Source organism: Octopus bimaculoides, chromosome 9 (assembly GCF_046866305.1).
Source record: "Octopus bimaculoides isolate indiv1 chromosome 9, ASM4686630v1, whole genome shotgun sequence".
NCBI lineage: Eukaryota > Metazoa > Mollusca > Cephalopoda > Octopoda > Octopodidae > Octopus > Octopus bimaculoides.
In genome coordinates this window covers 51,670-76,907 of record NC_142936.1, presented here as the reverse complement: position 1 = coordinate 76,907, position 25,238 = coordinate 51,670, and the positions used below count along the sequence as shown (strand labels likewise).

General features: G+C 41.5%; 1 protein-coding gene across 3 annotated transcripts in view; it reads right to left on the bottom strand.

The window, feature by feature from the left end:
* Positions 1 to 839: 839 nt before the first annotated feature.
* The window catches only part of LOC106868373 (uncharacterized), a 38,147-nt gene continuing 13,748 nt past the window's right edge, over positions 840 to 25,238 (bottom strand). Inside the window, exons 5-11 of one of the 3 annotated variants that reach the window (XM_089356919.1) lie at positions 24,620 to 25,083; positions 24,160 to 24,348; positions 22,243 to 22,356; positions 16,759 to 16,950; positions 6,401 to 6,493; positions 4,677 to 4,696; positions 840 to 3,248 (exon numbers count right to left, since the gene is read on the bottom strand). In XM_089356919.1, the coding sequence (XP_089213045.1) occupies positions 3,042 to 3,248; positions 4,677 to 4,696; positions 6,401 to 6,493; positions 16,759 to 16,950; positions 22,243 to 22,356; positions 24,160 to 24,348; positions 24,620 to 25,083 (1,279 nt within the window). In that variant the 3' untranslated portion in view covers positions 840 to 3,041. The remainder of the gene's footprint in view (positions 3,249 to 4,676; positions 4,697 to 6,400; positions 6,494 to 16,758; positions 16,951 to 22,242; positions 22,357 to 24,159; positions 24,349 to 24,619; positions 25,084 to 25,238) is intronic. The other 2 variants (XM_089356920.1, XM_089356921.1) reach the window with 2 other exon arrangements.

The window sequence follows — 25,238 nt, the reverse complement described above, 5'->3', positions numbered from 1 at the left end:
ATAATAATCCTTTCTAGTACATGGCCTGAAATTTGAGGGGAGGGGGATAGGTGATTACATCGACCCCAGTACTCACTGGTACTTAATTTATCGACTCTGTAAGGATGTAGTACCAGGCAGTGGCTCTCGTGGCTTCTGATCTTAACTGATTGGAAGTGTTCTCATATACATTGATAGGCTACAATATTCTGCTCAATACTACATATTTGCTTGTCCCTTAACCAGTTGAGAATGTCCCTTAGTGGCTGATGATATGTGCAGCTGTGATCACGAGCAGAAGTAGTGGGGGGGGGGACATCATAGCTGTGTATTGCGAAGAATTCTTTGGGGTTTGAATAATTTACATCTGAAAACATGGGTGTTTTGTTCATCATCCTTGAACGAACCTTATTCAGGGACCTTTTGAGGAAGATGAGCTACTCAACCTGAAGAAAATTCTAACTGCAAGGTCATGTGCTTTTTATTTTGATATAAGCTCACCATGTTGTGCAGTTGTGGTCATGATGGACCCTTATCAGATGGGTGGTCATGATGGATATATTGGGCTTCGTATAATTGGACCTTAGTGTCACTTCGATGACCTTGAGTTGCTCTCTTACTCAAAGTAGCTACTTTCAGAGGAGGAATTTCAGAATTAGTCAAAATAATAAATCTGTCAACAGTATTATATTTATACAGGTCTCTCTTTTTATCATCATCATCATCTCCTTCATTATCCCTTACCGTCACCTTTAGTAGGAGTTGAATGTTGTTTTCCATACTGCTATGGTTTTCCTGAGGGTTGAGCTGAAGATTTTATAGTTCATTAAAAACATTTAAATGAAATACAACACATATCATTCCAAATTTTAATATTTTATTTACTATAGAAAAATTACAGTTTCTATCAAATCTTTGTTCCTCTGATATCTTACACAAACAGTAGAACAGCTGCTTGAAAACAAACAAAATACAAAAACAAACAAACTGAATAACTGAGTTAAGGCATGTTTTTAGTTCAAGGCTCTGGGCTTGTTCCTTCAGTAGATCAACAATATTGTAGTAAATATTATGCTATTAAATGTTTTGGCATATTGTGGACAGTAACTAAATTGTCAGTTAGGTTATACAGTGAAGCATTATAAAAACTCCAAAAAAAGATGTCCTAGTACATGAGATGTCTTGACTGTCATGGTGTTTTACCAGAATGAAAACAAGCAATTATTACGAATACAAAATAACCGGGGTAGTTATTTATGAGAAGTTGAAATTCAAGTGCTTATAGTTTTCCAATAAAGGCTTGAACTTCATGAAAATTAGTGTTTTGAGAAAGGTTTGTTTGATAATGTTAATAATCTATGTTGAATTTACTCAATGGATCCTTCATAAACCTGATTTTTCTGCCTTGTTACACACACACACACGTATAAATTCAACAGATTATTAACATTATCAAACAAGCCTTTTCATTAAGTTCAAGCTTTTGTAGGAAAACTACAAACACTTGAATTTTAACTTTTCACTAATAACGAACCTGTTATTTCATATTTGTATGTTTCGCTGTCTTCACATTATACACACACACACACACACACACAAAAACCAATATTTTATAATATATAGAATTATGTCAGAAGAATGAAGAGGGGTTAATACATGTAGATGTTTTTTTTATTGAAACTGAAATTTGAGTTGTAAGACAAACTCTCAGCTTCAGTTTTGATAAAAAAAAGAAACAAAGAAAAACATATCCTCAATTTAATGTCCATGGTTCCCTGCTTCTATGGATTCAACGGAATTTGTTGAGGCAGATTTTCTACCGCCAGATGGCGTTCTTGTTGCCAACCCTCATATCCAAATAAGGTAATATTTTCCCATGACCAGATAAGTTTTCATGAAAGATTGAAAATGAATAACACTGCTTGCATAACAGTGAGACTCATTTACAACTCACATACAGTGTTGAAGCAAGGGGACAGTAATACAAGCATACATATAGGATGAGCTTCTTTCAGTTTCCATTCATCAAATACATTTACAAGGATTCAGTGAAAGACACCTGCCAAAAGTGCTATGTAGTAAGACCAAATCCGGAACCATGTACTTGAGAAGCAAACTTCTTACCACACAGCCATATAATAATGTGTGTGTGTGTGTGTGTAGCTCTGACCTTTGACTTGACATCATAGTGAGAGTTGTAAATGACTGGCACTGTCATTCCTTTCCAATATTTGGCAAAAGCATGTCTGTTTCTTTGTGTGGATACAGGAAAGGGCATCTGCTGTAGAAAATCTGCCATCCAACTCATGCAACCATGGAAAAGCATGGGGACATCAAGATGATGAATATTAATGTTTATGTGTGTGCCTTTGTGTTTATAAAGTAATAAAATTTGAGTAACAAAAACACACACACAATTAATAAAATCTGAGAAACAAAAACATCAAAACAAAATTAGAAAAAAAAAAAATTTCCTTGCACCTTTGAAATTTAAGAATTAAAAAAAAAAATTAATGAAACGACAGACAGTTTGAAAAGTACCAGATGAATCTCTTCATCTTATAAAACAAATAAATGAGTTTGGGCCATCATTATACATGAGCTTGGATTTTGGTATAAATCTACAGTGGATCCAAACTTGGTTTTAAGATTAATCTTCTCCAAGGATATTTTTTTTAGCTGACCCCTTTTTGATAATTAGAAACAATGCTAGTGTGAAATAATTTATGGGTTAAAAATAGAGGACGTTAAACAAATTCTTGATAGGGGTTGAAATTTGAGGTGAAGTAAATATTAAGTCATAGAACATTTTCTTTAATTGATGCCATGTAGAAAGAGAGGAAAACTTGGAATGAAATTCTAGAAAATTCTGTCAGAAAAAAAAAAAAAACAAACAAAATCCTGCATAAGGCTTATTTGGAATGTGTTGCTTCAAATTATAAATCTAGATTTGACATTTCTCTACGTCCAGCAGAGAAAGAAAGTCATAAAACTGTACAGCAGTTACTGGCAGATGAATGGGGGGAATGAACAGTTAGGAACACAGGCTTCAATGGAATGAATTAATTTTTATCTTTCTTCACTTCTTTGTGGTCTTTCTTCTTTCTGAAAAAAGAAGAAAACCCTTTCTTTTTTTTCTCCTTTTCTAGTTTTAAATTATCATCATCATCTTCAAATGTCTGAGGCATGAATTGATGACCGCCAGGAATCTTCGTGCTCATCTGCTCAAGATCCGTGGTACTTTCAACTGAGCTGGATGACATCGGCCGCTGAAAGAAATTTACACAGCTATGTAGAAGAAATACAACATGTACTTAACATACAAGCAAATCAATAATCACCCAAAACATTTAACAGTAGCTAATGTCCAGCTAGAATAAATCATAGATAGGAAAATCCAAACATTACTGTTACAGGCTATAATTTTTTTGAGAAGATAAAAGGAGGAGCCACAGAAAACCCTGACAAAACTAAAAATGTTCTAACCACTTGACCACAACAAAAAGCATTACCTTTTAATCCATACAAACAAAAGTTACTCCTCTGCTAAGCCCTCCTTAATACCTTGTTATTTCACTCTTCAATAATTTTATGTACATTCAACCATAACCCTCCCCCCCTCCACTTGTTATATATCTTCATCATAAGAAAAGGAAAGAAAGTACTAAAAATTTGATAAAGATTTTTATGATCTGTACTCTAATTAGTTTTTATCTTATATACACTATTATCCCCCTTTTTTTTTAGTTAATAATCTGCAAGTATTTCACTGTAGATCTCTGACAATTTTTAAGAAGTAACAGACATAGTGACTAATAACAGACATCTCCATCTATTCATTTTCTCCCGTCACTGTTCTTGGAAGGGTCACGGAGGGAGAGTCCTCAGCCACTTCTTCCATAGGATCCGATCTCAGAAGAAACTGTCATTAGACTTTTCAGTTGGATTCTCAAGATATTATCCAGCTATCTGGTTCTTGGTTTACCCCAAGGTCTCTTGTCAGTTGACTTGGCTTCATGACTCCATCTTGCAATACTTGCCTGTAACATTCTGATCACATGTTTTTAAATGTACGAAATAAAGAACAATAATAGAAAAATGTATGCATACCAAAGATTTGATTAAATATTCATAAATAATAAACTACCAAAAATATCTAAATTTTTGTATGTCACTTGATATTTCTTTGCTGGTTTTGGTTTCACCACTTGATACAGGAGTTTCCTTTCACTTTATAAATGTGCCAAGAGTTCCTTGTTTCTCTCAATCTTTTTAAATTATAAATCTTGCACAGATGACATATTTGAAGTAACATTTCTACTCTGTACAATATTTGAATCTTGAGACTTGAGGAATAATCAGGAGTTTCCACTGTTAGATCTGCTTCAGCATTTTCATAGTGTTTCAATTTATTCATAAAAAGCTTTTAGACAGAGCAGGAAGAGAGTCTCTGCACAAATCATCAACAAGCAAACTAATTATATGACTAACGAACACCTTAGTAACATCAGGTCATTAAACTTTTAAAGCAATTATTATTTTGTTGTTAACTATTATGTTTCTATTTTTATAATTATAAAAAAAAAAAAAAGAAACAAAGGAAGGAATAATTAAGCAAAATATTACTGTATGCACGCACACACACTCCAATGACAACTACTTGAAACTTAGAGAAAGAACTGAACAAAAATATTTACCCTTTGAAGTGCTTCAACGTCTGCAACAAGAAGGAAAAAATATATTGTCATTTGAAATATACAGAAAATAATTAAAAAAAAATACCTAAAGTTGAAATCTTATGAATCATACTTCTAAATCTTATATGAGAGAAAATTGATAAATTGTTGTCATGAACACAAGTTTTTATTTCCATGCATTCACAACTGACCTCTAAGCACATACTTTTGTACACCTTCAGCAACTCTTATGCTAAGAGACTAAAATAATTCAGTAAAACTAATTTAATCTACAATTCTTATCTTCTATTTAATCTGTAAGTTTGTTACAATCACTTGCCAAGACATATCCAGTGTCCTGGGGCAAGTGAAGGATATGAAATGTTACAGTTTGACTGAAAGCTTGGGGAGGGGAAGTGGCAGGGACAGTAGCGAAATATCTTCATGTAATACAACACAGACATTTAAATGGAAAGGGTTTTTCTAAGGATATGGGAAGTACTTGTCAGTAAAATCTTTTAGATTTCTCTGAGACATGGTTCTCCTTGGATCTTATCTAGATGTTTCTGACATCCCTTTCTTATCATACTTAGGGCACCTACAATAACACGAACAGTTCTCGCTTTAAGATGCCACATCTTTTGTATTTCAATTTCCAGGTCCTTATATTTACTTAATTTGTCAAATTCTGTTTCAGATACATTTTTTATCAGTGGGAACACTTCTATTAATCTACAAGTATTTTCTTCCTTATCTTTAATAATTATGTCTGGTCAGTTAGCCTGGAAAATCCCAGAGGGTAGTGACATTTTTACCTTCAAGTGCTCATTTTGTAGTGTTTACATATTTTCCAATGTAAATACTGTCCTACCCTATTGTGGCGATTTTTGTATTCATTTGGTGTCAGCACAGGACATCCCAAGATGAGATGGTCTGCTGTTTCATCAAATGTATCTCCCTTTTGAGGTACAAATCCAGGCAAGGTTGTTTATGGAAGACGAGCAGTAGCCCAGGCATACCAGCCTCCCCTCCTCTCCATGCCACTGATGGGAAAGGCAAAGGGGGCCGATACAGCTTGGCAACAGTGACATTGCCACAACACATTTCTACAGCTGAGTGAACTGGAGCAATGTGAAATAAAGTGACTTGCTCAAGAACACAACACACAACCCAATCCAGGAATCAAACTCACTATGAACCCAATGCTCTAATCAAGTGCTTCAATAGTATGGTCAGTTGTTTTTATGGCAAAGTCCCTTAAGATCTTGTAATTCTCATTTTCTATCTGGTTTGCGTTCACACCAATTTTCTGTTGTTTTGTCTAATATCCCAAATCACTCTTTTTCCAATGCAGTCATGTCTGCACTTGTACTCCGTTTGTGCTTGTATACTGCACCCATTTAAAACGTGATTAATACTCTCAAGACTTTGAGATATTTGTTCCAATTTCTTATAGAATGAGCTCAAATTTATCAAAATTCAACTCTGCCTTTCATATTTTCTGCATGATAAATAAAGCTAGTGAACTAGCAGAGCTGTTAGAGTATCAGACAAGAGGCCTTGTCGTACTAATTCCTGTTCTGTGTGACTAACAACTCTTAACAACTGAAATAAAATTAATAGAATTGTCATTTTTTTTTTTTTTCGATGATAGGATGAACTGTGATGTGAGAAAGTAAGTGGAGTTTTCTTTGAAAGATTTAAAAACAAAAACAAAAAAAAAAAAATGCATGAAATATACAAACCATTATTTTCTGGGGTTTTTTGCGACAACGAACTGTAATTACTGGTGGCATCCCAGGAATCAGAAGTCTCTTTGGATACGAAACCATCTTTACCTGGGAGAACATAATATAGCAACATTTTTAAAGATGTAAACTCAATTTTTGTAGGAAAGAGATGCAGTAGAGCTAGAGAGGTAGTATATATTACTGGTACAATTATATTAAGTTGAAAATATGGCATTTCCACCTGAATGAATCTGGACTGAAAAAAGCAAAGACTATAACTAGACTTAGTAGTGCAACTAGTCTAAATAATGTGTTACTATTTCATTCTCCTTTAACATTCTAAACCTCTGCCTTTAACTATATTTTCTACAGAACTGTCAGTTTTGTCATCACTGCTGCACTTATCAACCTCATGCTATCATGGGCCACATGGATGATGGCTCCCTTTTATGTAATAAGGCTCCAAAGAGAGAAACTTGAAGTGGTGTGAATTGCAAGACAATGTGTTAGAGAGAATCATGATGTCATAGGAGAGAAATGTGTCCACATGGATGATGGCTGCAAGAACGTGTCTGGCGCCGCAAGAACGTGCCTCGAAAAGCAAGAAGGTGCCTGGGGCCGCAAGAACGTACCCGGCGTCGCAAGCACGTGTCCGGCGCCGCAAGAACGTAACTGGGGACGCAATAACGTGCCCAGGGCTGTAAGAATGTGCCTGACGCCGAAAGTAAGAGCCTGGGGCCGCAAGAACGTGCAATAATTACGTGCCCGGCGCCGCAAGATCGTGCCCTGCGCAAGCACGTGTCCGGCGCCGCGAGAACGTGTCCGGCATTGCAAGAACGTGACTGGGGACCCAATAACGTACATGGGACCGCAAGAACGTGCCTGGCGCCGAAAGAACGAGCCTGGGGCCGCAAGAACGTGCCAGGGGCCATAAGTACGTGCTTGGGACCGTAACTACGTGACTGGGGCGGCAAAAACGGGCTTGGGGACGAAAGTATGTGCTCGGCGTCGCAAGAACGTGACTGGGGACAAATAAAGTGCCTGGGGCCGCAAGAACATAACTGGGGACGCTATAACGTGCCTGGAACCGCAAGAACGTGCCTGGCGCGGAAACAACGAGCCCGGGCAGTAACTACGCGCATGAGACCGCAAGTACATGCCCGGGGCCGTAAGTACGTGCCTGTGGCCACAAAAACGAAACCGGGGCAAAAATTACGTGCCCGGCGCCGCAAGAACGTGTCCGGCGCTGCAAGAACGTAACTGGGGACGCAATAACGCGCCTGGAACCGCAAGAATGTGCCAAGGGCTGCAGGAATGTGCCTGGCGCCGAAAGAACGAAACTGGGGCCGCAAGAATGTGTCTGTGACCACAAAAAGGTGCCTGGCGCCGCAACAACGTGCCTGGTGCGGAAACAACGATCCCGGGGCAGTAGCTACTGCCCCGGGATCGTTGTTGCGGTTCCCTTGGCACGTTCTTGCGGTTCCAGGCATGTTATTGCGTCCCCAGTTACGTTCTTGCGGCGCCGGGCAGGTAATTATTGCCCCGGTTTCGTTTTTGTGGCAACAGGCACGTACTTACAGCGCCGGAAACGATTTTTCCGGCGCCGCAAGAACGTAACTGCGGACCCAATAACGTGCATGGAACCGCAAGGACGTGCCCAGAAATGCAAGAACGTGCCCGGCGTCGCAAGCACGTGCCCGAGGCCGCAAGAACGTGTCCGGCGCTGCAAGAACGTAACTGGGGACGCTATAACGTGCCTGGCGCGGAAGCAACGATCCCGGGGCAGAAACTACGCACCTGGGGCCGCAAGTACATGCCCGGGTCCGTAAGTACGTGCCTGTGGCCACAAAAACGAAACCGGGACAATAATTACGTGCCCGGCGCCGCAAGATCGTGCCCTGCGCCGGCAAAACGTGTCCAACGCTGCAAGAACGTGACTGCGGACCCAATAACGTGCATGGAACCGCAAGAACGTGCCCAGAACTACATGCAAGTGCCTGGCGCCGTATGTACGTGCCTGGGGCCATAAGTACGTGCTTGGGGCCGCAAGAACGAGCCTGGGGCCGAAAGTACGTGACTGGGGACAAATAACGTGCTTCAAACCGCAAGAATGTGCCTGGGGCCGCAAGAACGTGCCTGGCGCCAAAAGAACGTTCCCGAAGCCGCAAGAATGTGTCCGGCACCGAAAAAACGTGCCTGGGGCCGTATGTACGTAAGCATGTGCCCGCAAGAACATGTCCGACGCTGCAATAACGAGCCTGGGGCCGCAAGAACGTGCCTGGCTCCGCAAGTACGTGACTGAGACCGTATGTACGTGCCTGGGGCCACAAAAACGAGCCTAGAGCCGTAAGTACGTGACTGGGGCGAGAAAAACGGGCTCGGGAACGTAAGTATGTGCCCGGCGCCGCAAGAACGCAACTGGGGACGAATAACGCGCCTCGAACCGCAAGAACGTGGCCGGCGCCGAAAAAACGTTTCCCAAGCCGCAAGAACGTGTCCGGGGTTGCAAGAACGTGCCTGGTGCCGAAAGAACGAGCCTGGCGCCGCAAGAACGTGTTTGGCTCCGCACGTACGTGCCTGGGGCCTTATGTACGTGCATGGGGCCGTATGTACGTGCATGGGGCCGCAAGAACGTGTCCGGTGCCGCAAAAATTTCCCGAAGCCGCTAGAACGTGGCCGGCGTCGCAAGAACGTGCCCGGCGCCGCAAGCACGTGCCCGGCGCCGCAAGCAGGTGCCCGGCGCCGAAAAAACGTTCCCCAAGCCGCAAGAACGTGTCGGGCGCTGCAAGAATGTAACTGGGGAGGCAATAACGTGCCCGCAACCGAAGAAACGTTCCCGAAGCCGCAAGTATGTGTCCGGCGCCGAAAAAACGTGCCCGGGGCCGTATGTACGTAAGTATGTGCCCGGCGCCGCAAGGATGTGTCCGGCGCCGCAAGAACGTCACTGCGGACCCAATAACGTACTCAGAAATGCAAGAATGAGCCTGGCGCCGCAAGAATATGCCTAGGGCCGTAAAAACGTGCCTGGCTCTGCAAGTACGTGCTTGGGGCCGTAAGTACGTGACTGGTGCGGCAAAAACGGGCTCGGGAAGGTAAGTATGTGCCCGGTGCCGAAAGAACGTGTCCGGCGCGGCAAAAACGTTCCCGAAACCGCAAGACCGTGTCCGGCGCTGCAAGAACGAGCCTGGTGCGGAAACAACGATTCCGGGGCAGTAACTACGCGCCTAGGGCCGCAAGTACATGTCCGGGCCGTAAGTACGTGCCTGTGGACACAACGAAACCGGGGCAATAATTACGTGCCCGGCGCCGCAAGATCGTGCCCTGCGTCGGAAAAACGTGTCCGGCGCCGTAAGATCGTGCCCTGCGCAGGAAAAACGTGTCCGGCCCCGCAAAAACGTTCCCGAAGTCGCTAGAACGTGTACGGCGCCGCAAGAACGTAACTGCGGTCCCAATAACGTGCATGGAATTGCAAGAACCTGCCTACCGCCGAAGGAACGAGCCTGCGGCCGCAAAAACGTGTTTGGCTCCGCAAGTACGTGCCTGGGGCCTTATGTACGTGCCTGGGGCCGTATGTACGTGCATGGGGCCATAAGTACGTGTTTGGGGCCGCAAGAACGAGCCTGGGGACGAATAACGCGCCTCGAACGGCAAGAACGTGCCCAGGCCTGCAAGAACGTGCCCGGCGCCGCAAGAACGTGCCCGGCGCTGAAAAAACGTTCCCCAAGCCGCAAGAACGTGTCGGGCGCTGCAAGAATGTAACTGGGGAGGCAATAACGTGCCTGGAACCGCAAGAACGTGCCCAGGCCTGCAAGAACGTGCCTGGCGCCAAAAGAACATGCCCGGAACCGAAAAAACGTTCCCGGGGACGTATGTACGTAAGTATGTGCCCGGCGCCGCAAGGACGTGTCCGGCGCTGCAAGAACGTGACTGCGGACCCAATAACGTGCACGGAACCGCAAGAACGTGCTCAGAAATGCAAGAACGTGTCTGGCGCCGAAAGTATGAGCCTGGGGCCGCAAGAATATGCCTAGGGCCGCAAAAACGTGTCTGGCTCCGCAAGTACGTGCTTGGGGCCGTAAGTACGTGACTGGTGCGGCAAAAACGGGCTCGGGAACGTAAGTATGTGCCTGGCGCCGAAAGAGTGTGTCCGGCGCCGAAAGAACGTGACTGGGGACGAATAACATGACTTGGGCCGCAAGAACGTACCTGGCGTCGCAAGAACATGCCTGGCGTCGCAAGCACCTGCCCGACGCCGAAAGAGTGTGTCCGGCTCGGCAAAAACGTTCCCGAAGGCGCAAGAACGTGACAGGAGACGAATAACGTGCCTCAAACCGCAAGAACGTGCCTGGGGCCGCAAGAACGTCTCCGGAGCTGCAAGAACGTAACTGGGGACGCAAGAACGTTCCCAGTGCTGCAAGAACGTGCCTGGCGCCGCAAGAACGAGCTTAGGGCCGCAAGAACGTGCCTGGGACTACAAAAAAGGTACCTTGCGCCGCAAGTACATGCCCGGGACTGTAAGTACGTGCCTGTGTCCACAACGAAACCGGGGCAATAATTACGTGCCCGGCGCCGCAAGATCATGCCCTGCGCAGGAAAAACGTGTCCGGCGCCGCAAGATCGTGCCCTGCGCAGGAAAAACGTGTCCGGCGCCGCAAGATCGTGCCCTGCGCAGGAAAAACGTGTCCGGCCCCGCAAAAACGTTCCCGAAGTCGCTAGAACGTGTACGGCGCCGCAAGAACGTAACTGCGGTCCCAATAACGTGCATGGAATTGCAAGAACCTGCCTACCGCCGAAAGAACGAGCCTGCGGCCGCAAACACGTGTTTGGGTCGGCAAGTACGTGCCTGGGGCCGTATGTACGTGCCTGGGGCCATAAGTACGTGCTTGGGGCCGCAAGAACGAGCCTGGGGACGAATAACGCGCCTCGAACCGCAAGAACGTGCCCGGCGCCGAAAAACGTTCCCCAAGCCGCAAGAACGTGTCGGGTGCTGCAAGAATGTAACTGGGGAGGCAATAACGTGCCTGGAACCGCAAGAACGTGCCCAGGCCTGCAAGAACGTGCCTGGCGCCAAAAGAACATGCCCGGAACCGAAAAAACGTTCCCGAAGCCGCAAGTATGTGTCCGGCGCCGAAAAAACGTGCCCGGGGCCGTATGTACGTAAGTATGTGCCAGGCGCCGCAAGAACGTCACTGCGGACCCAATAACGTGCACGGAACCGCAAGAACGTGTTCAGAAATGCAAGAACGTGTCTGGCGCCGAAAGTATGAGCCTGGGGCCGCAAGAATATGCCTGGCGTCGCAAGCACCTGCCCGACGCCGAAAGAGTGTGTCCGGCTCGGCAAAAACGTTCCCGAAGGCGCAAGAACGTCTCCGGAGCTGCAAGAACGTAACTGGGGACGCAAGAACGAGCTTAGGGCCGCAAGAACGTGCCTGGGACTACAAAAAAGGTACCTTGCGCCGCAAGTACATGCCCGGGGCCGTAAGTACGTGCCTGTGTCCACAACGAAACCGGGGCAATAATTACGTGCCCGGCGCCGCAAGATCGTGCCATGCGCAAGAAAAACGTGTCCGGCGCCGCAAGAACGTGACTGCGGTCCCAATAACGTGCATGGAATTGCAAGAACCTGCCTACCGCCGAAAGAACGAGCCTGCGGCCGCAAGAACGTGCCTGGCTCCGCAAGTACGTACCTGGGGCCGTATGTACGTGCCTGGTGCCATAAGTACGTGCTTGGGGCCGTAAGAACGAGCCTGGGGGCGTAAGTACGTGACTGGGGCGGCAAAAACGGGCTCGAGAACGTAAGTATGTGCCTGGCGCCGCAAGAACGTGACTGGGGACGAATAAAGTGCACAGGGCTGCAAGAATGTGCCTGGCGCCAAAAGAACATACCCGGAACCGAAAAAACGTTCCCGAAGCCGCAAGTATGTGTCCGGCGCCGAAAAAACGTGACTGCGGACCCAATAACGTGCACCGAACCGCAAGAACGTACTCAGAAATGCAAGAATGAGCCTGGCGCCGCAAGAATATGCCTAGGGCCGTAAAAACGTGCCTGGCTCTGCAAGTACGTGCTTGGGGCCGTAAGTACGTGACTGGTGCGGCAAAAACGGGCTCGGGAAGGTAAGTATGTGCCCGGTGCCGAAAGAACGTGTCCGGCGCGGCAAAAACGTTCCCGAAACCGCAAGACCGTGTCCGGCGCTGCAAGAACGAGCCTGGTGCGGAAACAACGATTCCGGGGCAGTAACTACGCGCCTAGGGCCGCAAGTACATGTCCGGGCCGTAAGTACGTGCCTGTGGCCACAACGAAACCGGGGCAATAATTACGTGCCCGGCTGGGGACGAATAACATGACTGGGGCCGCAAGAACGTACCTGGCGTCGCAAGAACATGCCTGGCGTCGCAAGCACCTGCCCGACGCCGAAAGAGTGTGTCCGGCTCGGCAAAAACGTTCCCGAAGGCGCAAGAACGTGTCCGGCGCCGCAAGAACGTGACAGAGGACGTGCCTCAAACCGCAAGAACGTGCCTGGGGCCGCAAGCACGTGCCCGGCGCTGCAAAAAAGTTCCCGAAGCCGAAAGAACGTCTCCGGAGCTGCAAGAACGTAACTGGGGACGCAAGAACGTTCCCAGGGCTGCAAGAACGTGCCTGGCGCCGCAAGAACGTGCCTGGGACTACAAAAAAGGTACCTTGCGCTGCAAGTACATGCCCGGGGCCGTAAGTACGTGCCTGTGTCCACAACGAAACCGGGGCAATAATTACGTGCTCGGCGCCGCAAGATCGTGCCCTGCGCAGGAAAAACGTGTCCGGCGCCGCAAGAACGTGACTGTGGTCCCAATAACGTGCATGGAATTGCAAGAACCTGCCTGCCGCCGAAAGAACGAGCCTGCGGCCGCAAAACCATGCCTGGCTCCGCAAGTACGTACCTGGGGCCGTATGTACGTGCCTGGTGCCATAAGTACGTGCTTGGGGCCGTAAGAACGAGCCTGGGGCCGTAAGAACGAGCCTGGGGCCGTAAGTACGTGACTGGGGCGGCAAAAACGGGCTCGAGAACGTAAGTATGTGCCTGGCGCCGCAAGAACGTGACTGGGGACGAATAAAGTGCACAGGGCTGCAAGAAGATGCCTGGGGCCGCAAGAACGTACCTGGCGTCGCAAGCTCGTGTCCGGCGCCGCAAAAACGTTCCCGAAGGCGCAAAAATGTTTCCGAAGCTGCAAGAACGTGTCTGGCGCTGCAAGAACGTAACTGGGGACCCAATAACGTGCATGGAACTGCAAGAACGTGCCCAGAAATGCAAGAACGTGCCTGGCTCCGCAAGTACGTGCCTGGAGCCCTATGTACGTGCCTGGGGCCACATAAAGGTGCATGGCACCGCAAGAACGTGCTCGGAGTAGTAACTACGTGCCTGGCGCCGAGTGCACTTCCTGGAGCCGCAAGAACATGTCCGGCGCCGCAAGCATGTGCCTGGAGCAGCAGGAACTTGCCTGGCGCCGAAAGAATGTGTCCAAACTGCAAGAACGTACCTGCAGCCAAAAGAACAAGACTCGGGCCGCAAGAACGTGCCTGGCTCAGCAAGTACGTGTCTGGGTCCGCAAGAACGTGCCTGGTGCCCCAAGAACATGCCTTGGGCCGCAAGAACATGCCTGGCGCCGCAAAAACGTGTCCATGGGGCTCCAAGAATGGACCTGCTTTTGCAAGAACGTGCCCAGGGCAGTAGCTACATGCCTGGGGCCGCAGGTACGTGTTCGGGGCTGTATGTACATGCCTGGTGCCCTGAGTACATGCCTGGCACTGCAAGAACATGTCCACCTCATTATATGCAAGTGAGTCATTATCCATGTGCTCACATTTCTCTCCTCTGACATCACGAGTCTCTCTAATGCATTGTCACTACAGCCACAGTCAAATGTCTGAAACAAATAAAAGAGTAAAGAGTAGCAAAACATGTCAAGCGTTTTCACCTAGACCTGCTGAGTTCTAGAAGCATTCTGCTCCATCCACACCAATTACAATAAAATTGTCACCCTACCCCAACAAACCAAACTACATCTCTTTTCTGCCTCACATTTTTCTCTTCATACATTATGATTATCTCCCATCCCCCAATCCTTGCCCTGCTCACTCTATCATTGTTATCCCCACTCCCTACTCATGCCTTTCTGCTATTTATGTTATGACCTCCATACCTTGAGGCTATGCCCTGGCACTTGCCACCATTTATCTCTCTCTTCCTCACTCTACCATCCCATCTATGCTCTGATCCTTGTTTGTATAACCCTGGGCACTTCTCCACCATCCCTCTCCTGCACACATGCTGTTTCCCTCTCTCTCTCTTTCTCTTGCTCCTCCTTCCAGTTGGGTAGCCATGTATCTCCTTTGCAGCTGCATACCTATTTCTGTCCCCATTCTTCTTAACTCTGGCTTCGTGACCACATACCTCCTCTACAGCAAGACACCTGTTTCTCTCTCTCTCTATCACACTCTAATCTTTCATCACTTGACACAAGATCACCTCCCCCAATGCTCCCCCTGCTCTCAAAGGTCATTTTCTCTTGCAAGTTACATGGTGACCCTGCCAGTGCAGGTGCCACGTAAAAAGCATCCAGCTGTAAAAACCATGCCAAGATTGACCTTCCCTGTGTTAGTGCCACATAAAAAGCACTCAGTCCACTCTACTGGATGGTTGGTGATAGGAAGAGCATCCAGTTGTAAAAACAGTGCCACAACAGACACAGAAGTCTGGTGCAGACTTCTATCTGGCCAGCTCCTGTCAAACCATCCAACCCATTCCAACATGGAAGGTGGACATTAAACTATGATGATGATGAATATTAAGCATTGAGCCGATGCTTTCTTTTCTTCACAACACAGTTATTTCTCATTGGATGTTTGATGCTCAGAGCAATAAGCATGTTAATACTAATTTAATCATTACATCACGGTCTGCAGAGTTCAAGAGGAAGATAAATACAAATATATATTTATGTTTGTGCATTGTTATAGGAATTAAAAAAAAAACAACAAAAAACAATATTTCTGCATTAAACAATCTTTATCACTGACCTCTGACCAGTAATGCAATTTTGTCCAGATATAACCTGCTTTAATTATAATGCTTACAATAGTTTTGTGTGTGTGTGTGTGTGTGTGTGTGTGTGTGTGTGTGTGTGCACAGGTGTGGTTGTGTGGTGAGAAATTTGCTTCCCAATCACATGACTCTGAGTTCAGTCCTACTGCATGACACCTTGGGCAACTGTCTTCTATTGTAGCCCTGGGTCAACCAAAGCCTTGTGAGTGGATCTGGTAGATGGAAACTGAAAGTAGCCCATCTTTATATATATATATATATAGATTCAAGGCTTGAATATGGTACTTATGCGAAGGCACCCGAATATCACATCCCAAAAGGATGGGTGATTAAAATCAAATAATAAGCAACACGGATTTCAAAAGTGATTGCAGTACGCACGTTTCATGCTACTTCAATTTATTTAAGTAATGTGAGCATTACCTTAAATGCAATATGAAGAGCAATCTTCAGCTGCACGAAAAAATGTAGAAAAAAAGACATATTACAAATGTGGCAACGGTTTTAATATGTTGCCACATTTGTAATATGTCTTTTTTTCTACATTTTTTCGTGCAGCTGAAGATTGCTCTTCATATTGCATTTAAGGTAATGCTCACATTACTTAAATAAATTGAAGTAGCATGAAACGTGCGTACTGCAATCACTTTTGAAATCCGTGTTGCTTATTATTTGATATATGTGTGTGTGTGTGTGTGTGTGTGTGTGTATCTTGGAGTTTTACTACCACCACTGTTTGACAACCAGTGCTGGTTTGTTTACATTCTTGTAACTCAGTGGCTCAGCCAAAGAATTGACAGACCAGGTACCAGGCTTAAATAAAAATAAGTACTGGGGTTAATTTGACTAAATCTCTCAAGGTGATGCCCCAGCATGGCCACTGTCTAATGAATGAAACACAAAAGAAATATAAATATATGAAGCCACTCCTGTTCATCCCCCACCCACTACATTCCCCTCCCTTCACTCCCCATAACTGCACCCCCCCCCCCTTGATCCACTGCAAATATTATCTCTCGCTCCTTGAAGATTTTGTTCTGGCACTCCATCATAACCATCTCTTTCTCCCAGATATTCTCACCCACCCTTATATAAATGCAGGGTAGCTATGTATCTTCTCTATAGCATGACACCTCTACCTGTGCTTGACTCAGGTATAAAGCCACAACTCCAGTATTACAAGTGATAGTTTGGAGAAAGTTTCCCAGCATCCTATTTTCTCTGACACCTGAATTTTTCTTTGCTTTAAGCTGTTGTTTTGAAATGTCAGGTATAACATAACTGAGCATATCTTACCTGGCAAGTTAGTAGGATGGACTTGAGAAGATCGACCTTTTGATGACGCATGTGGCTTTTCTGAAGAATTGGGATGCATCTGTCGAGGAGAAGGACTTCGGTGAATTTTGACATTATAGGTTTCTTCAGTCACAGTTGCAGGTATAGCATCTTTAATGGTATTTGTTTTGATGTTTTCATCTGTTTCCACTGCTGTTAGTAACAATGCATACATTTATATTAAAATGAAATAAAAACTGAAACAAACATACTGAATATTTCTTTCTTTATTGCCCACAAGGGGTTAAACATAGAGGGGACAAACAAGGACGAACAAATGGATTAAGTCGATTACATCGACCCCAGTGTGTAACTGGTTCTTATTTAATCGACCCCGAAAGGATGAAAGGCAAAGTCGACCTCGGCGGAATTGAACTCAGAACGTAACGGCAGACGAAATACCGTTAAGCATTTCGCCCAGCGTGCTAGCGTTTCTGCCAGCTCTGAATATTAAATGTCTGAAAACTCCTTCATTTTTAGAATATTTACTCAAATATAAAGAGAGAGAATTTTGCAGTCTGAGATTAATATATCATATTTTAACTTGACATATTGTTTTTAATTTTGGTATTATAATTTTGCAAGAAATTAATTTCTCTTTGTGAAGTTGCCTTTGAAGAGAATCAGGTTGATGTATTATAAAAGAAATAAAAATGAATACTTGTAACTAGAAGTATTAATCTGTTTGAGAGTGATGGCCAAAAAATTTGCATCTTATCACAAGTACAGCACCAAAGAGGTAAGTATATACAATAACCCCTATCTGAACTGGGTGTTGTGATCCACAGAGTGGACAATAAGCTATTTAAAAGCTGAATCCATAACACAATAAACAGTACTAACCTCTCACTGAAAAATGTGATTATGGAAACAGTTAAGGAAGTCGCAAATGGACTCGAGATAAATATGAGAAGGAATGTCTAGTTTTGAATTTTGTCAAGAAGATAATGAAATCTTTTTTTTCAACCTAGAAGGAGGCAGATTCAGTCTAACTGAAGAAACTAGAATAACATAGAAATATTTCAACAATATTACATGGTAAAAGTATAACACGATTTCACATATATTAAACTAAAGAATATTCAAAACTAAATAAACCTTACAAAAAACCATTTATCTAAATTAATAATCCTGTCATGGTTGTACAATGTAAATACAACTAAAACGTGTTGTATACAAATGTAATCTTCAATAAACTTCAAAAAGGTAAAAAACATAAGTGACAAACTTGTGATAAGATACAAAAGTTTCAGATCAACTCTCAAATCTTAGTCAAATTTAAGTCCTTCTGATAAAATAAAATAAAAAATAAATGAATAAATTATTAAAAAATGGAACTTATATTAAGAAAGTTTAATAAAAATACAATGATTATACATAAAAATAATCATTGTTGCTATCAAGTTATAACTTATTAGAAGTTGCTTTATATTTTAAAAATTCATAAAAAATTTCATCAAGTTAAAACTGACATTAACAAATTCATTTTAAACTAAAATAAATTAAATAATTTTGATACTGATTCCAAGACATTTTTTTGATAATGCAGAATAAAAATTGTTAGTGGTAAAATTGCAGCAAAACTAAACTAGTTGATTTTCAAAAGAAATATAAAAGAAGAAGCAAAATTTGAAGCCTTATTTAATTCAGAGTACTTCTGCTTATTCAGGGTACTTCAGCTGATCGGTAAGCATGTTCAGGAGTTTTAGGTAACTACATATAAGCTTAGTCTTTGGATCTAGTTTTATCAATTAGATCAGAATTAAATTTAAATTTGAACTATGAATTTCCTATATTTAGAAATAAACAAACAATTGACTGAAAGTGCAAGATTGTTAATCTGAAATTCTTTTTGATGTTCAACAATGGGTGTTACGTTGAAAACATTTATAATAATTCAAGAAAAATACACAAATGAATTTCAAGTTTACTTCAATTAAAAATTAGGGTCACACACACACACACACACACACACACACACTAATTGCAAATATTTCATATACTGTTTAACATTTTTTAATTGGAAGAAATAGAAAAAAAAATACTGTGGATTAAATCAAAATATGGAAGTTGGAGACAGGCAGAATGGATTATGAACAAACACTTTGACAATGATAAAGACAAACTGTGTACATAGGAGAGTTCTAGAGGAATTTGATGAACATAATTGACATATATGGTGAAGAATGTAACATGTCAGTAACTTGCCTTTCGTAAAAAGTGATGCTATATTTTTAGCTGTAAGTTATCAAATATTGGCCTCCACAAAGTACTAACACCATTTTCTCTCTTTTCCATCATCTCAGATGAAAAGTAAAGTTTTGAAACATTAGATCTTTCACTTCTGATAACAACTGAATTTATAATTCTTCTAGAACTCTACACTGCACAGAATTTCTTCAAATTTCGACTTTTATGAAAATATTCATCTGATATACTAAAGAAGAGACATTGCTGCTTTTTCTTTCATGCATAACCAGATTTTCTATTCTTTTACAATCTCACATTGACAGAATTTATTTGTATAAACAAATTGTTTACTGGTAGTTGTTTAGTCCAGCACAGCCTTGGTTAAGCAAGCCATTCCAGCCATGACAAGCCAACCTTTTCTCTTGTATTCAGAGAGCTCAGGTCTACATTATTCAATGTTTTTGTTCAAGATGATATGGTGAGATTTGAGGAAGATTTGGCAGCTATCTCTAGCAGAAGGAGCAAGTTTCTCCCTTGTTAGCTCGATTGTTTACTGGTATCCAACGTTTGTGTACTAACTAAAGACAGCTATAAATACTGATACAAAGAAATCTAATCATACAGGAAATAAAGTTAATCATCAAATATCCCCCCAATATTTAGAAGCTGGGAAGAATATTGTACATGGGTTCCAAAAGAAGCAGTGAAAGTTGGTCAGTGAGTGTGCAATGATAGCAAAAGGAGAAAGAAAAAAAAGAAAATAGCATGAAATTGTTTATGTTCAAGTGAATCTGGATATTGAAAGTATCAGCTGATGGTGATAAAAGTAGCTGTTAAGTGAAGTGAAATTGTTTAACCCTTTTGTTACCTACTCAGCAGCTGAAAGTGGCTCTCATAAGTTTTGAATTAAAATCTTCCAAACCTGAGTCACAATTTATGCTCCAAACAATAGCTGAATGATAGCCCAAGTTATTTTACTAAATTCTTTGTTATATTTCAAATAATTGAAAGAAACACGGAGCATATCAAAATGAATATGGTAACAAAAGGGTTAAGAAGCTAAAAAATGAAGTAAAGGGTGGTGAAAGGAAATCAAGTTCAAATTGGACCAATTCAAGTTTGAAATATATTAAAAAAAAAATAATTAACAGAGCCAAAGAGAAACAAAACTGCCAAAAGATTTTTTTTAAACACACACAAATATGCAAAGCATGATTAATGATAAACATGTTGAATAAAAAAGTGTGTTAATCATATAAAAACCCCAAAAGAGTGAAACTTAAACTATAAACATTTAGTCTCTAAGATACACACAGACAGATGTGTGTGTGTGTAGTAAAATATCTAATGTTCTTGTTTAACCGTTTTCATACCAACCCACCTGAAACCACCTCTAGAGCTGTTGTACAAATGTCTTGTTTTCAAGAGTTCTGAATTAAAATCTTTGTTATATTTAAAATTAATTGAAAGAAACAGAACATCTCAACAGAAATATGGCAACAAAAGGATTTTAAAGAATAATCCCAATCATTATTATATTGTTTTTTTTTTTTTTTGTTTTGAGTAGAAAAAATAGACAATTCAAGAAACCACTTGATAAGAGGAAATAAAGTGTCTAATAAACTCTGCTACTTTCCCTTGTATGGTAGCAAAATATTGCAATTTATTAAAACCAGATTTATCAGGAAGCTCCTCAATGATCAATAAAAGAAAAAGTGGTAAATTACACAATTTTCAAAAAAAAAAAACTTCCATATTTGATTTACAAATAAGAAACTTGGAGTTTCTTATTTACTTTAGAGAAAAACATTTTAAAACTTATAAATGACAATGTTGCTCTATTGTTAAGCTACAATTAATGTAGTAATTTTTTAATGAAACAGGACATATACAGTTAGCTCCAGATCAAGTAAACTAGTGATCAAAAGGTATTCTAGACATAGCTATTCGGTGGGTGTCCAATATGTTCTGTTTTATGACTAGGATTTGATGTCAGGGAGCAAAACCACACAGAGACTCACTCCTTTAGAGCAAGATGAAATGAGGCTATGTAAAAGTAATGTACATCTTAAATACACAATTTGCACTGGATTTGAACTTAAAAATCAAACGGCTGGCAGGCAGATAATATGCTTACTCAGTTATATGACTTCTACGGCATTCAGGAAAATGACATTGTATTGAGATTTCAGTTACTATGACATATATAACAAATGTTTATGGTGCAGGAGTGGCTGTGTGGTAAGTAGCTTGCTTACCAACCAAATGGTTCTGCGTTCATTCCCACTGTCAGTTGTCAAGTGGTGATGAGGTAGAAACATGGCCTCAAAGACACATACATGCACAGACATATAAATACAATGGGCTTCTTTCAGTTTCCATTTACCAGATTCACTCACAAGGTTTGGTTGGCCTGAGGCTATAGTAAAAGACACTTGCCTAAAGTGCCATGCAGTGGGACTGAGCCCTGAACCATTGTGTGTCGTTCTCCCGCTGGTACCAGCTATCCTGAGGGAAACTTCGGAGGGAACCAGCTACTAGACGGCTCGATTGGTCTTTTGCCCCTCCACCCGGTTCCGACGATCGATTTGCACATGGTTGAGAAGCAAGCTTCTTAACACAGTCATGCCTGCACCTAAGTTAGACAATATTTTTCAAATAACATTTTCCTTAAACAAAATCAACCAAATGTGAAATTAAATATGTACTCAGTTGACAATTTGAAAGCTTGCTCTAAGTTTTTAACTTGTAATAACTAACATTATCTTCCAACACACAATGACACAAGCAAACCTACGACTCAATTTTGGTTACTGGTTGCAGATGATTCACTTCAGGTACATAAGGAATGATCTCAGTACAAACACCGTTAGATTCTATTTACCAACAATCTATGTGAGAGCTTATTTAAAATCAATTCTAGAGAAACAATTGGTCATCTGTTAATAAAAGGGAGAGGGAGAGAGAAAGAGAACTTAAGAAAATAAACAGCAAAAAGGCTTTGGAATAAACAGCAGAATACTAAGCAATAAGATGGATGTAAGAGGGTAAAAGTATTTCAAGTTAATATTAAATCAGAAGCAAGTTCTCAAAACTTTTACAACAAAATCAAAAAAGAAAGTAGACAGTTGGTGCACATGTTATTTAGAGTGAGAAAAATCTGCAGAAAAATCCAAGCCAGAAAGTAAAACAAAAATTTCATTAAAAAACATAAAAGCCTTTTAAAAAAGCCCCAGTATTTGACAAAGATTTCACCTCCTCTTGTTTGATGTGTTGGTGATGAATTTGCAGACTGCTGGGAGGAATCCCAGCAGTCATCTATGTCCATGTCAAGATCTAAATCCATGTTCACATCTTCACTGCTCTCAGCTGCAAACAACAGTAATTTAAGGAGAAACAACATATTAACAATGGTCCTCTGTAAATAAGGCTGGACAACGGGTCTGTAGCTGCTTCATTGAAATGTTCTATTGGTGGATGGGTAGAAAATTTGCAGTTCCTTGTCAAATAGAAACATTTTTTTTGTGGCTTTTAAAGGGTTTGTTAAACATATGTTCATGATTTTCAGTTTAGAATCTAAATCTAATGCATATTAACAAAAAAAAAAAAAAAAAATACTGTCAGTTGAAATCAACCTTTTTTTTGGGGATTCAAATATAAACATCATCTAATTGAAATTAAATGAAAAACTACTGAATGTGTATTTTAAATATATATAAAATCTTAATCATCACCATCATTGTTTAATGCCCATGTTCCTTAGTGGCATGGATCGGATGATCTGACAAGATTCAAGTGGTTCAAAGATTTTATTGTACTCCATTGTTTAGTTTGGAATGGCTTCTGCAGCTGGGTACCCCCTTTCCTAAAAACCAACACTTTTCAGTGTGCACTGGGTATCTGTTTTTTTAGTGGCACCAGCACTAGTAAGGTCATTATGCAGACTGCAAAACTAAGATTCCTTTCAACTGAGTGGGGCTGTAAGTAGCAATGGAGACAGCTTTATGGTATGGGATGGGATGAGGGGTTAAAATAAAGAAAAGGGACCAGAATAGAACAGGTTTCTTGCTGTAGAGGTCGATGATGTAACACTGTTTGTTACATTATAGACCAGAGGGTAGGAGTGGTTGGAGTAGAACTGGAAAGAGATAAAAAATAGTGGTGAGGTGTAAGGGTGGATATGAGGTGAGAAGTGAGTGGCAATAAGAGGGCAGAAAGTGAGTATGGGTAGAGGTTACAAAAGTGTATGGGAGAGAGAGAGAATGGGTGAGAGGGTGAATATAATGATGAACAAATTGGGTATTCATAACTTATTGGGAATTCCTAAAAAGAAGATCCTGTCTAAGACAGTTCAATATTCTCTGTAAATGCACAAAATCCATTTTCAGGGCTACATGCTTTGTATTGTTATTGGATTAGCGAAACAATTATGAGAATGGAACAAAGGGATAAGCCCTGCTCTTCCAGGAATTACTGGCTACGTCAGCTAGTTTCATAATATTTCTGAAGAGGTTAATACATTAGACATGTCTCATCTAGTCGTTAGTAATAGGTTATTATATCTTCTGGAAATATTAGTTGCAATAGATATATATATATATCCTTGAAGATAATCATCACATTTGCTTAATGACAGGAGCTCCGTCACTATCTACATTTAATAAAAATAAATCCTGGGGTACATTCCAGTTTTATAAACTGCTAATGGCTCTAGAAGACCTGATTTTTCTTTACAATTTCCTCCATGAATTTTCAATGAAAGGTACATAGAAATAAAATAAATCAGTGTAGCCATTGTAAACCATTTTATTAAAATCATACCCCAAACCATCAATATACTACAGTGTTTCTTTTATGTTTTATTAAGATTTGAGACATAGAAGAGTTATTCTTAAATGAGATAAGTTCTATAAATTCTACATACATTGCTTGCCATTGTATCAGATTTCTGAGGTATCATCTGTATTTAAATTAATCAAGAACATTTTGAAGAATTAAAAAAAAAAAATTGCCAAGACTTACATTTGGTTCTACAGTAACTACATAAAGAGTGGAGAGAGAGAGAGGGAAAAAGCATCTATAAATTTCTTAAATATGTTAATAACTGCAAAATTAATATTCCTTTCTCTCAAATGAAATTCAAAACTTATTTGTCATAAAACAAATACTTACTGGCCCAATAACAAAGCTTCTCCTGCCAGTTTGACATTTCTTTTCGACTGCCAGCATCTAGCAAAAATTCAGCACCATCTTTGAGTCGTAATCGCAGAACATTTTCTCGCTTTGTATAATCTGTTGCTTCTTCACAAATTGCTTTGCTGATATTCAGGCTATGTGCAGCAGGTATTTTATCTTCTAATGCTGTGGAGGGGAAAGAGAAAAAAACGTTTATACCTCAGTCTGAAAATTTGAATTTTCATTATCAATAACAAAACGTGCAATCAAACTCAAAAGTTTAAAACTTCTAGCCTAGAAATTATTGAAATTTATGTTAGATATAAAAATTCTTAGAATTTACAAAGAAAATAATTTAATGAATCTTCTGCCAAGAAAGATATAGCTAAAAATGGGGTTTCAAATAAAATATTTTATAACTTTGAATTTGAGATAAAAATTCAGATATCTTCCATACCATCTTTATCTTTAAAAAAACACAAAACTTTGCCACATAATGCAGAATAAAATGTTTTCCAAGAGCGAAGAGCTGCTTTTTTGCCTCCGGCCTGTAGTTCATGCTTTCTTTCAAGAAAGCCTTCAATTTCTGGAAAATGTAGGTTGTCTGGAAGGTGATATTTTTCTTTAAAGCTGTGAGTTTTACGTCGGAAACTTAGGTTAGTGGTTCTCCTAATTTTATTCAAGTCCTCAGTTTTCTCCTTTTTATTAAGAAGGGAAGACACTGGTGGGCTCTCGATACGAGTCTGTTCCTCGTTGTTGTTGTTGTTGTTCTGGGTAGAAGGTTGTTGAGTGAAGCTTCCAGAACGCTGCAGAGTCGTCATGGGTTTATTGGATTTCTCTCTCATTGAACGACGCAGTAAATTCTGTACCATTTTGTGACCCTCAGATGCTTGCAATGGATCAGGTTCAAAAGAACTCGGTCTGGGGGGGGAAGAAAAAAAAAAGATAAAATAATTTGTCTTTCACATTTAAAAAAAAAAATGGTTGAAACAAATTTCTTCTGAAGCAAATGACCATACATCCAGTTAATATTCTATACCTTACCATTATTACTTTTGTATCAAACAAATAAATAA